This window comes from Alnus glutinosa, chromosome 5 (assembly GCF_958979055.1).
Source record: "Alnus glutinosa chromosome 5, dhAlnGlut1.1, whole genome shotgun sequence".
NCBI classification, from domain to species: Eukaryota; Viridiplantae; Streptophyta; class Magnoliopsida; order Fagales; family Betulaceae; genus Alnus; species Alnus glutinosa.
Genome location: NC_084890.1, coordinates 25953393 through 25968488, shown reverse-complemented (window position 1 = coordinate 25968488; position 15096 = coordinate 25953393). Strand labels below are relative to the sequence as shown.

Here is a 15096-nt window from a genome sequence, read left to right as displayed (position 1 = left end):
AGCTTAAGCTTTTGGGATAAGTGGTAATTTAATATACTTGTGTTGGCTATAGGTTTTTGTGCTTTTAGTGCCCCCACCATGATGCTTTATCTTTTTCATAATTAGTAATTTTTCACTAGTTGACATGGTTAAGATCTATATCATATGCAGATAAGTACAACTAAGATGGCAGTTGAGTAGACTGTTTGATAGTAGCATCAGCTCTTTTATTTTGGTCCCATATTGTATCCTAGTGCCAGAATCGTGTCCTCCTCGTAATGTATGAAATTATAACTATATTCATTCCTCTATATTTTACCGAGTTAATTAGTTTCTAGCAGGGGCGGAACTGCCCCTAAGCTGTCCCCCCAAATTTTTTTAAAAACTAATTTTTTTTTTTTATTTTTGAAATTTTCCTAATTTTTTTTATTTTTGTTTTTAATGAATTCGACCCCGCAAAATTAACTTTGTACCCTTAAAGATTTTCATTTTTTAGTTTCGTCCCTCCTTATCTGAAATTCTGGTTCCACCCCTTGTTTCTAGGTTTGTTTCATAAAATCTTTTTGATATGTGCATAACGATTGTAAGTAAGATGCCATTTTAGCTCATTCTAAGCAAAACCATTGAAACTATACAATTTCTGAAGCATTCCCATGTTAAGAGCTTATTTAGCCCAGATTGTGGTTTTCTTCTTTTAATTTAGTTTTTTTATAGGTAAATACAAAACTCAAGCTTCATATGGTATTAAATGCACGGCTCACCCTCCATGCCTTACTTATGGGGGAGAGGTTGCATTTCTTTCAAGGACCATTGTCTTTTGTTTACTGCCTTGTATATCATGTTGTTGGTCCTAATCCTCGAGAAGGATGGCTATGCTAGCTAGACAGCCATTAACATAGTGATTTTGGTTGAAATGACAAGAGCAAGAGGAAGGTGAACGGAAAGTAGGTTTGGCCATGAAAAACATTGTCTTAAAACAACGAATATGGCCCTTGATAAAGCAAAATGTTGATAGAGGAGATGTAGCCAAATTCTATTGACTGGATTGAAGGCTTTGTAGGCTTCATTTGATTCATATACTAGGCTTTGTTGTTTTGAATTGTACTGATAACATAGTTATTATCATCACCTTGGTGTGGTCAACCCCAGCTAGTTGGATTCAGTTGATTCTATGTTTCATTTATTATTACTCTTAACAGTCAATTTTCGGTGTTGGATAGGATGTATTGGATAGTATAGGATGTGTTGGAGGTCGACTAAGAATGATAGATTTGATTTTAAGCTCCTTTATAAGGCTATGAGAGGGTTGATCCATAAAAAGCACAAAATAACACATAAAATCAAATGCTAATTTTGGATTTATCTGTGGAGCTTATATTTGTCTTAATATGTCTATGGCAATAAAGTAGTTTGAACAAAGCTGAATTGCCACTACAATTCCACTCCTCTTGAGTGCCGGGGGCCTTTGTTTTTTCATTTCCTGCTAACCCATTTTATGCTTTTTATTTTTGTTTTAGCAATTTGTCACTTTTTTATTTATTGTAGTGTGAGTTTAGCTGTTTTAATAAACATATTTTTCCAGCACAGAAAGTTTGTGAGAGCTATAAGGCCTTGACAATAAAAATCACCTCTCTCTCTCTCTCTCTCTCTCTCTCTCTCTCTCTCTCTCTCTCTCTCAATAAATAGGTCTTGGTGAGGCTTAACTGTGCACCCAAACATCCATGGGCCCTCACATTTATCATTAAATGAAATTTATGTTCTTTTTTTCTTTTGCTCTCAATTCTGTGGGTTTCTTTAACTAGAATGGATGAATATGATTGGCATGGATTTTTTGAGTTTATACCTGAATAATGACATTGAAATTTAGGACGCAAATCTGTCTAATTGGGGATTTCTAAGTTCAAGGCATTACATTATTTTTAATCAAACTTAGAGAATACTTTTTCTCGTCACACATCTGCTTGGAAGTTCCTTCTAATATTAACTCACTAACATTGTGTGGTTGCACTGCACAGGCAGTCAAAGTTGATAAGGTGAGCAGATGAAACAATACAAAGTAGTAGCATTAATAAATAAACCTTAAAAAATTTCAAGCATTAAGAACAATAATATACTTGGGCAATAGAAAATATTTTGCAGCTCTCAAACTGTTTGACTGAAATTCATGGTTTCACCAGTAGAGATATTATAACATGATTTGGAATGGAGTGTACATGCTGTAATTGTCCATTTAGACTGCTATTTATTTTATTGTGGACAGTAGTTTATGTAAAAAGTTGAATGAAATGAGCTGTGGAAATTGATGAATTTTATTGACTTGAATTTGCGGCTTTTATTTTGCATGCTTGTTGCTAATTTACTAATAAATCTCAATTTTCTTGATAACTGAAACACTGCTCTTTCTGAGAGTAATAGAACTTATTTTTGTGTGAAATGCAGATTATTTTGACTCATGAACATGCTGATGCAGTTCTTGGCCTGGATGATATACGCTCTGTGCAACCATATAGTGCTACAAATGATATTGATCCCACTTCCATATACCTAAGTCAGCATGCAATGGAGAGGTGCTTATATCTTTCTTTCTTTCTTTTTTGTTCTTTCTCTCTCTCTCTCTCTCTCTCTCTCTCTCTCTCTCTCTCTCTTTTATGATTTTATTCTTGGATGCTACTCATTCAAGATTGATGAGGTCCTACCCATCTTCACTTGTATTGTTAGGACTGCTTTAGATCTGAGCCTATAAAATAAATCTACACTATGGAATTTGGCACTTTTCAAATAATTTTTGAATGTGTAGAGCCAAATGAAATATATTATTCCTTATAGTTGAACGGTAAATGATATTTAGTGAATGAGCGAAAAAAAATAAAAGGTAAAACTTCACTTATAACCCATTATCTTTTATCACTTCCGAAAAAAGTACCAAAACTTTGAAAAGTGTCAATTCCAAGGGAGGTAGAGTTACCCTAATCAAGAGTACTCTTTCCAACTTGCCCACGTATTTTTTGTCTCTTTTTCCTATCCCGGCAAGTGTAGGTGCTCGTATTGAGAAGCTACAACGAGACTTCCTTTGGGGAGGAATTGGTGATGAGTTCAAGTATCATTTGGTGAAATGGTCTAAAGTGTGCACTCCAGTTTCAGAAGGCGGGTTGGGTATTAGAAATCTGGTGGTGTTTAACAAGGCTCTATTAGGCAAATGGCTGTGGCGTTATGGGATTGAGAGGGATGCTTGGTGGAGAATAGCGGTGGATTCCAAGTTTGGAAGTCTATGGGGAGGTTGGTGCTCCCTAGAGCCTACATGTACTTTTGGGGTGGGGTTATGGAAGAACATCAGGAAAGGGTGGGAGAATTTTGTAGGATTCTCTAGATTTGAGGTGGGAGGTGGGGCTAGAACAAAATTTTGGCATGATTTGTGGTGTGGGAACTCAACTCTTAAGGAAGCTTTTCCTGTGTTATTTGGAATTGCTCGTGCGAAGGATGCTTCAGTTGCGGATAATGTGGAGCCTGTGGGGGGCTTCAATCAGTGGAGCGTGTGCTTTTTTAGAGAAGCGCATGATTGGGAAGTGGATACCTTTGCTGCGTTTTTCCAGGTATTGCACTCGGTCAGTCTTAATAGAGGCAGTGAAGACAAATTGTGGTGGACCCCTTCCAAAAAAGGTTTGTTCAAGGTAGGGTCTTTCTTTAGCTCTCTGACTTGCGATGTGAGAAGTCACTTTCCGTGGAAGAGTGTATGGCAGACTCAGGCTCCTCCGCGGGCGGCTTTTTTCGCTTGGTCTGCGGCTCTAGGCAAGATCCTAACGGGGGATAACCTCAGGAAGAGGCATATCATTGTGGTGGATAGATGTTGCATGTGTAAGAGAAGCGGGGAATCAGTGGATCACCTTCTCCTTCACTGCGATGTTGCATACGCTATGTGGAGTGCTATTTTTTCTCGTTTTGGGCTGTCTTGGGTTATGCCTCTAAGAGTCCTTGACTTGTTTGAGTGTTGGTGGACGGCTGGGAGGCAAAGGAGTGCTGTTATCTGGAAGATGGTGCCAACATGCATTCTCTGGTGTGTTTGGAAGGAAAGAAATGATAGGTGTTTTGAGGACTTGGAGAGATCATTGGAGGAAATTTTAGCTTCTTTTTTTCATACTTTGTATCTTTGGACGGTGGCTTTTGTGTCACCGTTGTCGTTTACCTTTGATGAATTTCTTGTTCGTTTTTCTCTTTCTAGCTAGGTGCGTTCTCTTGTATACTGCCGGTGTATTGAGGGGCGCCTTACGCTTTTAATAAGACCTACTTATTACCTATCAAAAAAAAAAAAATTTTTCAAAAAAAATCTTTCAATTTTTTTCAATTTTAACCCTCCGTTAAATCATATCAAAATTTTCAAAATACCCATGTATTTTATTTTTTTTAAAAAAATTTATAATTTTTTTCAAATATTCAGGCATGGGTATTTTTGCAAATTCCGTTAAATTCTTACCAACACCTAAATCCTAGCAATTTTTTTTTTCCTAAAAAAAAGGAGGGGTATTTTGAAAATTTTGACAAGATTTAATGAAAAATTCTAACGAGGGGTAAAATTGGAAAAAATTGAAAGATTGATACCCTAAATTGACACTTTTTAAAGTTTAGGTACATTTTTTCAAAAGTGATGAAATCAGAAGTTGTAAGTGAAGTTCTCTCAAAATAAAAAGGTGTGTCCATATTTTTGTAGACAACAAGTGTAGTTCACAGTTTTTAGTTTGCTATCTCTTGCATGAATACTTCCTTTATATTTGATGGGGCAATGCCTATGGTTTATCTTCTTCTTCTTCTTCTTCTTCTTCTTCTTCTTTTTTTGTGGGAAGGGAGAATAGAATGAATGTACTGTTTCTACACCAATTTCATCAAGTTTTATGTTTTCATTATTAGGATACAGTGCAGTAGTTGTAACATATGGTACATTGATGTGATATCTATGTCTTAGTTATATAAATTCATAGTAGAGTTTAGTTCAAACTATCAGTTTTGAAGTTTTTGAACTGAATTTCATAGTAGATAGTTACTTTAGATATTTAGCTGGGTTTGGAGATGCATGTCCTATATCTTGTACTTTTATTCAAGTTCTAAAAATTTATTACTTATTTGTTTGCATTTTTATTTAATTTGATTGATCAGGTCCATCATCTCATGTATGGCTTTATCTACCACATTAAGGTTCTCTTTATATTCAGAATGCAGTCACAAGACCGAGCATTTATCACCTTGTATCTATATCACAATTTCCCCCTTGAGCATTATTATAATTTGGCAGTCCCATATGCTCTAATACCTCCTTTAAGGGAGACTTACCTTCCTTAACAAGCCTTTAGAAATAGTCGATAGAATTAAAAAAATAAAACTTGAAACAACTGTATACCTGCTTTCTATTGCTAGGCAGTCCTGGCATCTTGACTCCCCTTTGATTGTGTCTCTTGTGCCTCTACTATATAATTTAGTCATTTCCTTGAAGGCCATTTCCATCCATTGAAGTGTTGGGCATGCTTCTTTTTATTGAGGAGACCCTTTTCAAGTTGAAAGAATCTTTGGTTGACTTTCTGGTTCTTGGGCCAGTTAAGGATTTCCATGGTGCCTTTGTAGGATACTACTTTTGGAGCCTTATTCTTTTTTGGACTCTTCATTTTGCACTCGAGAAAGTGACTTCTTTAACAGCATGTCCCCTTCTTAAGACAGTGGAGATGTGTCAGTTTTGATGAATGAATTCCTTTTTCTGTGTAAAATTGCTTGTCCATTTTGATAAGGGGGCTGATTTCCTTCTCTTGTTGGGAACAACTCTCCTCTTCTAATTAGGAGGCAGCAAGACACTATTTGGCTGCAGCAAGGTTATTACATGTGTCATGATCAATGGGACCCACTTGGGCTCTCAATGACTGAGTGCTTCATACTTCTTAAGCACCATTGGAAACATTTATCTTAATTTATGTTTTGGTTCAATCCGAGTTTGATAGGGGTTTCTTTTTTCTTCTTTTTAAAATAAATATGTTCTAGCCTCTGTAACTCTTGAACAAATATTTTACCACTCTTTCAGATGCCAAGCCTACACTTGGGATACAGCATCCTTGCCAATGAGAGCCCTAGTTGACCCATATGAACTCAAATATTAAACTTAGAGTCAGTTGGTCACTTATATACATTTATTTATTTTTGCATCTGTGACTTCACAACAGCCAAGTTCTTCAGAGGCTAAGAATACCCAGTTACTGAGTCATCTAAGATATCCCCCCCAAAAAAACCTGCGAAACTTGACTGTTTTTTGAATTATTTGAGCATCACAGCTGTGTATGATACACAACCAAACCATAATATTTAAAACGGAAATTACAGTGATGCACCCATGTAATTTGCAATGTACATCAATGTTTCAATTTGGGAAACTGGCCCCCTAATTTGAAAGAATTGTTGTGTAATCCCTCACTGTCCAAATTCAACGTTAATTTCAATAGGAGTGCATGTGACATGCATGTAACCTCTTAGTTGAGAAGCATCTAGAACACATGAAATGATTCAAATGCAGAGAGAGAGAGAGAGAGACAGAGAGTGAGAGGGAGGAAGAGAGGGAGGAAGAGAGGGAGGATTAGGTCAGGATCAAGGCTCATGGCAAGCTCACTGATTTGGCCAGGAGGAAAAATGGAAAACAGATAATTGGACCCAGAGTCTTTCTATTATATGGAAAATTAAATCCAATGAGGCACTTATACAGAACAAGTATGAATCCAAGCCCCACATTGTTTTTTGTATTGTACATGTTAGCACCTATGTTGGTGCCATGGAAGCATTGCTTTTTTGGTTCATTTTCTTTGTTGTTGTTTATTGTTATTGTTATCATTATCATCATCGTCATCATCATTATTAATATTATTAGTATTATTATTGTGATTGTTAATTGTTATTATTATTGTTATTTTTATTGTTGTTGTTATTGTTATTGTTATTGTTATTATTATTTGTTCTAAGGAACACCAAATCATCCCTACAACTTTTTGTTTCTTTTTTATATACATTTATTAACCATCTGTAAGTTACCATGCGGATGGGATTAGATAAGATTTATACTTGTATTTGGAGATGATGAAATGAAAGAACAAAATAATGAGGCGGTGTGGCCCTTGCCACTTGTGCGTTTGAGGAGAGATCCCTATGCCTCTCTCACTCTCTCTGTATCTCTCTTTCTTTTTTATTTGATTTCAATATTGAAGGAGTCATTTGGGTCATTTCTCACGCTTCTAAGTTGTTAAGAGGATCTTAGAGTGAGATGCACTTGTCATGCATTTGCTTCTAGTTGGACTTGACTTCTAGTTTAGATGCCAGTGGGACACTACAATTCTTTCAAATCAGGGGGTCAATTGCTCAAATTGAAACTTTGTTAGAGACATTGCATATTCAGGCCATAGTTGGGGGGATGGGGGAGCTGAATTTCTCCAATTTTTTAAAATAGGAAGTAACTTTATATGAAATGGTTTCAAATGTACTAATATAGATTTCTGTTTAGCATTTCATGCTTAAATTCTCTTTTTTCAAGTGTAATCTAAGTAATACAATCACTTGAGACTTTTGTGTTGTACCTTTATAACAGCATTGAGGTGAAATTTCCATACTTGGTTGAAAAGAAATTTAAAGAAGGTCAAGAAGTGAGACGGGTAGCACAGCTTGACTGGAGAATAATTGAGGACCAATGTGAGAAACCATTTGTTGCATCAGGCCTAGGATTTGTTCCTTTACCAGTTAGTAGCTCCACATCTTTCTTGATCATACTCTTCATCTATCATTCCTTGTGTATGTTGTAGTATCTTGATGCTTTGATTTTGAATGTAGGTGATGCATGGAGAAGACTATGTCTGTTTGGGTTTCCTATTTGGTGACAAGTGTAGAGTAGCTTATATATCTGATGTTTCACGCTTTCCTGCAAGCACGGAGTATGGTAAGTGATATTTTGTTTCTCTTGGTCCTAGGTATGTATCTAGTGTTGTATGTATATGTACAATATGTACATATGTTAGAATATTAATTAAATGATTAAATTTACCATTTTATGTAAGCCTAAAGCTTTTAGGATAAGTGATGATTTAACATGATATCAGAGCAAAAGTTATGAGTTCAAACCTTGTCTCCATCATTCACCTCCTATTTCAGTTAAATATTTCTTGTGTTGTACCTCACTTATTAAGGGATAATTTGAGCCCATACGTGAATATAGTGTTAGAATATTAATTGAATGATTAAATTCATCATTTCCTATAAGCTTAAGCTTTTGGGATAAGTGGTGATTTAACATGTTTGTGTATGTATGTGTTTGTTCGTGTTTGTCCTTTGTCGGTATGTGTGTGTGTCTTACACTTTTTCTGCATGTTGTTGATCTCATATTTCCCAAAAAAGCATGGAGACTTTGATATCATCTTAAATCTCATCTTTTTTGTTTTTGATAAAAAATGTTATATCATTGAAAAAGTGTAGAGGGGTGCAACCCTAGTACAAAGGGAATATATAAGAGTTCCTTTAAAATGAGGAAACGAAAGAGCCTAAATTTAAAAACTCTGCAAAAGTAACACGACTCGGGTGATGATGAGCCGATATCCATAAAAAATAAAGTGTTAAGCACATTTCGACGCAACTCCAACACCGATGTTTCTACATCTTCAAATTGCTGAGCATTTCTCTCACGTCAAAGACCCACATTACACATAAAGGAACCTGTCTCCAAATCGTCTTAGCTTGACCACATCCCAGCTAGTCAACAAATCCAGCACCTGTTGCGGCATAACCCACTCCACCCCAAACAAAATAAGAAAGTAGCTCCATAGATCTCGTGCAACATCACAATGAAGTTAAAGGTGGTCAATGGATTCCCCACTCTTTTTACACATACAACACCACTCAACCACTATGATATTTCGTTTACGCAGATTGTCATGCGTCAAAATTTTTCCTAAGGCTGTTGTCCACACAAAATACGACACCCTCTCATCTTAACGTTGTAAGTTGTGCCTTTCGAGGTTTAGGGATCTTCTAATTATTTGGGTTGGCATCCACCTTGCTGATTACAAGTAATGTGCTCCTGTGCTTAGTGCATGTGTATTCCCCGGTTCTAGGATTTCTGGCCTTCTATGTATTCCGATTTTGAGCTATACTCACCAATTTATTTTGAATACCGGATCTTACAATAATGAAAGGGAACATTTTTAGCAACTAACTCTCGCTTTTGACTGCTTGGAATGATTTGACAGTTTTAATTTTAATTTTTTGTTTCCATTTATCTATGGTTATGTGCATATCTTAGGAAGCTATTGTATACAATAAATCCGAAAGTTTTTCATGGGGTCTGACATAATGTTGCTTAAAGACACTATCAGCATTTTTCTTACAAAGGTAAACTACAAGAAAAACGGGGGTGCAATCAGGAGAGAGCTAGCTCATGCAGATGCCATGGGTAATTATCCTACTAAATATGTCATTTCTGAAAAATTTAAGCCACTACCACTCCATAAATAAGGTAGTCAATAGGGTGGGTGGTGTTCTAATGGAGTCAACGGGTCTTATGGGATGGTTCTTTGGAAATTCATTAGAAGTCTTCTTTAGGTCGTCAATGGCTCTCTTCAGTGGAACATTAATTTTGTAAGAGCGGCGCATGATTGAGAGTTGGAACTCTTTACTCCGTTCTTTGATCAATTGTATTCCATATGTTTGAAACAAGACATTGAAGACAAGCTTTGTAGGAACCCCTCCAAAAATGGGTTGTTTGATATAAGATCGTTCTATAATGTCTTAGTTCCCCATGACAACTCTCCTTTTCCTTGGAGATGTTTTTGGCGGAGTAAGGCCCCTTTGAGAGTGGCTTTCTTTGTTTGGTCTGCCGCTTTAGGTAAGATTCTCACCTTGGATAACTTGAGAAAGCGGAATACATTGTGGTAGATTGGTGTTGCTTGTGTAAGAAGAGTGGGGAATTCGCCAACCGCCTGTTACTCCATTGTGAAATAGCTAGTGTCTTATGGAATTCTATCTTTGGCTATTTCAGTTTAGCTTGGGCCATGCCTCGTCGAGTGAAAGATCTCTTCGCTTGTTAGAGAGGGCAATTTGGTAGTCCTCAAAGCAAAGCTATTTGGAGGATGATTCCACTTTGCTTAATGCGGTGTATTTGAAGAGAAAGAAATAACTGAAACTTCAAAGATAGTGAGAAGACAGTGGCGGAGTTAAAGACCTTTTTTCCTTAATACCATTTTTCTTTGGATAGCTGCTTATGATTGCTATCATATTTCTGGTTTTCATGACTTTTTTGCTCTCTTTTCTTTTTCAGGTTAAGTGTTTCTCATTGCTCTTTTTTCTTTTTCAGGTTACGTGAGTGCGCCCTTTGGTTTTAATGAATTTAGATTACTTATAAATAAAATAAAATTAAGCCACATCAGTCATTTTTGTCATGGAAGCATCACCATACTTAATGGTAGAATGAAACGGAAACACTTCTTTAGTGACTTGATTGAAATATTTCTAATTTCTGGGACACAATTAGAAACCACTATTGGGCTTTTCAGACCTAAAGTTTAATTTAGACTTCTGCTTTGCTTTTTACACAAAACAATTTTTTGGTGGCTTATTGATCTAAAATTGCCTAGTCATGTGGACAATAATCCAACTAAATATTTCTGGGACAAAATTAGAACCAATATTGGACTTCAGGAACCTAAAATTTGATTTAGCTTAAACATTCTTTTCACACAAATGAATTTTGGTGGCTTATTGACCTAAAAGTGTTGTGCTCTTCTAGACAAACATTTAGCTTCACATGGTTGATCTTATCTATTGTGTACATTTTTTGTCATGTGGAAGATGGAAATATGCTTGCTTAATGTACCTGACTATCACATTCTTTGTTTAATACTATTTGTGATCTTTTTGTTTTGGATATGATTTCATAGTTGTAATGGATTATTTCATCCCCTAAATCGATAAATAAGTGCAAGAACGTCCTAAAGACCCACCCAAGAGTCCCAATAATTAGTATAGAAAGAACTGCATCGAGTAACTTTTTTTTCAAGAATAAAATACTAGTGGCAAATTTGTTAGGATCGCCTCTCTCCTCAAAATGCCCTCGCCTCTCTCCTCGTAACGCTCTCACCTCTCTCTCTCCATCAATGGCACGTGTAGGCGCATCCAGCTAGGGTTTCGTTCTCTCTCGTCGTTTCAAAGTTTGGATGTCGTTAGGCTTCAGGATTCCATCGGTTTAGAGTGGCTTTTGGTCGCCTTGTGCTAGATCGCATATTTCTCTGGTGGTGGGTCTTTGCCAAAGTTAGAAGACATCGCTGTTTTGGTTATTCTGGGCTCTCGGCTAAAGTGAGTTCGCAGCTTTCCCGTCGGCGTTAATGTGAGGTTCCTCTCGAAGGTGGTCGTGTTTGGCAGGGAATGGATAGCCATTTCTTCATTGAAGCCAAGTCCTTTGTCCTCTCAGTGGTGGCATGCAAACCAGAGCTTCGGTTTGAGGAAAGAAAAGATTTTTCAAGGGTCATTTTTTTGGGTCCTCGGTGCGTCGCATGGCTGGTGGCAATGGGGGAAGAGGTGCTGCGAAACTCTGGGATCAAGGAGTTCGTAAAATCTACTTGGGAGGCTTCGAAGGTGCTTAGCGTTCAGAGGGGAGGTAATAGGGCTGGACGGTTCTTGGAGGTGGCGGAGAAGGTAGTGGGATGACGTAGAAGGTTTATCTTGTTGCTTGAAGGTCGTGAAGGGCAGGGATGGAGCTGTGTAGCGGGTGAGTTGAGCAAACTCAGTTTTTTATTATTATTATTATTATTATTATTCTGCTGGTTATTCTCCGATTGGGAAGATTGCTGGAAAGAACCATGGGTCTGGGTTGGGTTAGATTCCTGAACCTCCGTTTGTGGAGGATGTGTTTGGAGGTAGAGGGACTTGCTGTGAGCAGAGCCGTTCTGATTCAAGCCCGTGTGGCAATGAAACTCCCCTACTTGATGCTGTAAATCTCGGTAACAGTTTGAATTGTGGGAAGGAGAAGCTGTGTAGCCTTCTGTGGGAATGGAGAGGATTCTTCGAGAAGGCGTTTAGGGAGCTGGACCGAGCCTTGCGCCTTGCTGGGCTTGGGAAGATTGGGCCAAGGATTAGGCCCCACTGGGATTAAATAGTTGGGACGTTGGGCCTTTAGGCACCTGTCCAAGACTAAGCCCAAGCTTAAGCCTTCTTCAAGCATACCAACATCGATCAAGTCTAGCATCGGCCCAGTAACTGGGACGTCGAAGCAAGGCCGTTCTGATTCAAGCCCGGAGGTCTTGACGGTGGCTTTGCTTGAAGGTATGCTGCAGGTAGGTTTGGTCACCGGGACATCAAATCCTTTGTCGGAGGTCTTGACAGATGCTCCATCGATGGGCGGTCTGGTGTCACAGCTTTGCCGTTGGCGGTCATCTAGTTAATGCCGGTCGTTCGAGTTTTGACAAAGGTTTCTCTGATGGGTGGTCTGGTCTAGGAGATCTCGGTGGGAATTGCTGTTGGGTCTGGCTCGATGAGTTTTGGTGGCGCAATTTCAACGTCGGCGGTTGTCTAGGTGACGTTGGAGATGTTGGCTTTTTCTTCTGGGGTGGGTCGGCACAGTGATAGAAGGAGGAATTCTAAACCGGCGAAGAGCCTTCTTCAGCGTGGTTTTATCAACTCTCTGCCTACATCGGTTTTTAAGGACTTGAGCAGCGCTGTAGACAGCAACCATACTTCCAGGGCAAAGAACCAGATACCAAGTACATAACAAGCATGGAAGCTCCAGGTATGGCCACTTCGCCCTCCTCTCCTACGGTTTTTTCTAGGTTGGCTACAGGAGGATGTCCTAGGCCGGAGGCTTTGCTGGGGGCTGTGGTTGAAGGGCTTCAGATTTAAAGCCCTTGTTTGTGCTGAATTCTAAACCCATGCAGTGTTAAAGCTGTAAGTTGAGGGACAATAGATTTTTGAAAATGGACAATAGCTTGATTGCAGAGATAGTGTCGTTGTTCAGTGTCCCACCTGTTGCTTCTGATGAGGTCAATGCCCCGCCTGTCATCGTTCACTATCCATCTTCAGAGGTGGATAGTGAAGAGAAGGACTACGAATGCTGGGATGGGGATGGGGATGACAGAGATTTCTCCCCTGCCACATGTTTGGACTGGCGTTGGATGGATTCGATGAGGGAGCCGTGTGAAGGTGATGTCACCTTGGAGGATACCCCCCATATGGTAAAGGGTAGAAGGGAGCTTCTTAATTGATAATGCTCCATCAACTACGATGCTAAGGTTGCATCCACTAGGCGGGGGAGAGGCAAGTCTCATTTTTTCTAGCGTTGAGTGTCTTGGGGGGTTTTGACCTTTGCTGTTTTGTGGGTTTTGGGCTTGTAGGGTTTTGGGTTTTAGGGCTTAGGTTTTTTGCTCATTTGGAGCCTTTTGTGTATATTGCTTGTGTACTTAGGGGTGCCTTATGCTTTTCAATAAATTATTACTTATAAAAAAAAAAAAAACTTTCTTTTCATATGCAGATGAATTACTGTTTTTTTTTTAAAAAAACACAGATGACTTTTTCTGTTGACCTATAGGTATTGCATCTTTCTGCACATAGTAAACACAGAGCTTAGTGGTTTATGCTTCGGTCAATGGCTGATTCTGTGCTCTTGGTTCAAAGATCACAAGTAACTGTACCTATATTTTTACTGGGTCTCTCTTATCTTTTCCTGGCAAGGAAATAATATATTCTAATCCAAACTGCAAAACATTAATGCTACTAGAATTTGAAAATCTCTCTAACCTTTTCCCTGAATTGCACATTTGAATTTTACCTTTTTAAGCAGGGATAATAGTGTATGTATATATTCTTGAAGTTTTGTGCTCATCAAAAAGATTCTTGAAGTTTTTCATTTTTTATTTGAAATTCCTTGTGTAAAAAGAATTACCATATGTGTTAATGTGTCTTCCGATCTCTGTGTAATGTAACTTTGATTTTGTAGTTATTTCGAAAAGTGGGGCTGGACAGTTGGATATTCTCATATTGGATACATTATATAAGGTTAGTAAATTCTTTTTAATACTTGTAATAGGTAGAGGTACATAAAACAAAAAAAAAAAAAAATGCCAACTCATCTATGAATACACATCACTGGCATTGTATTTGGAGGAAGTGCATGAGATGCAAGAATAGAATATGCACAACAGAAACCCAGACACTTCAATAGAAATTTTTAAAAAAATTTGCTGACCTGTTTTATATCTCTATTCAATTATTGTTTCTCGTTTCTTCCCCCCTTCACCCCTTCTTTTCTCCCTGTGTCTTCCACCCGCCCCCTCTCACGTATTAAATGCAGTTTCTCCATTTGGGAAGAGCATTTTGTCTCCTTAAACTGGTGTTTTAGTGGTTCTTTCCCCATTGTCACTTTTATGTTTCTTCTTTTGTCAATTGGAGTTGTGTAATGACTCTTTTTCTTGTGCCACTTATGGGTGTTCTTGATTCGTACACAATTACATTCAAACTTAATGCATAGGCTCTTTTGGGTCTGATAGAATTAGTGCACAGCTATAATGTATAATTTTGATACTGCAGCATGTAATGCTATCTTTGTATAGTGCAGTATGAGTGGCATGCATCGCAGTCAACACTTAATATTTGATCTATTGATGCTACAGATCTTTAACCTAATAATATACTCTACCTGGTGTCTTGATTATCATCTCATCTTGTCAATGCTCTTTGTGCAATCTAGTAATTGTTATGATATCCTTTTATTAGGATTACATGAAGAAGATTGTCTAACATATTGTGGATGCGGAAGAGAATTTTAAGATAAAAAATTATGAATAAATTTGTTCTTTAGGCATCTATAAAATCATTTGCTGGTTGAGACTTGCGTTAAAGGCATTTTTGGTGCAGGTAGAAATTTTCGTAGTTTGTTTGATTCATCATGATTGCTTTGGGTTTTTTTTTTCCCTTACAAATGTATGTCTAGTACTAAAATAAGCACATTCATTGCTATAGTTGTTTAACTTGTTTCTGTTTGTGGGAATAGATCAGATCTTGTCGAAGTATTTATCATAGAGATCAATCTAACAAACCCGTGGGAGCTTGCAATTCAGATTGCTGTAATGTGTC

General features: G+C 37.8%; 1 protein-coding gene across 3 annotated transcripts in view; it reads left to right on the top strand.

The window, feature by feature from the left end:
* The window catches only part of LOC133869489 (putative hydrolase C777.06c), a 30068-nt gene that overhangs the window by 2294 nt on the left and 12678 nt on the right, over positions 1–15096 (top strand). For all 3 annotated transcript variants that reach the window (XR_009900458.1, XR_009900459.1, XM_062306512.1), the window contains exons 3-6: positions 2419–2546; positions 7580–7727; positions 7819–7924; positions 13961–14019. Coding sequence is in view for 1 of the 3 variants with exons in the window: in XM_062306512.1 (XP_062162496.1) it covers positions 2419–2546; positions 7580–7727; positions 7819–7924; positions 13961–14019 (441 nt within the window). In the remaining 2 variants the exon portion in view is untranslated. The remainder of the gene's footprint in view (positions 1–2418; positions 2547–7579; positions 7728–7818; positions 7925–13960; positions 14020–15096) is intronic.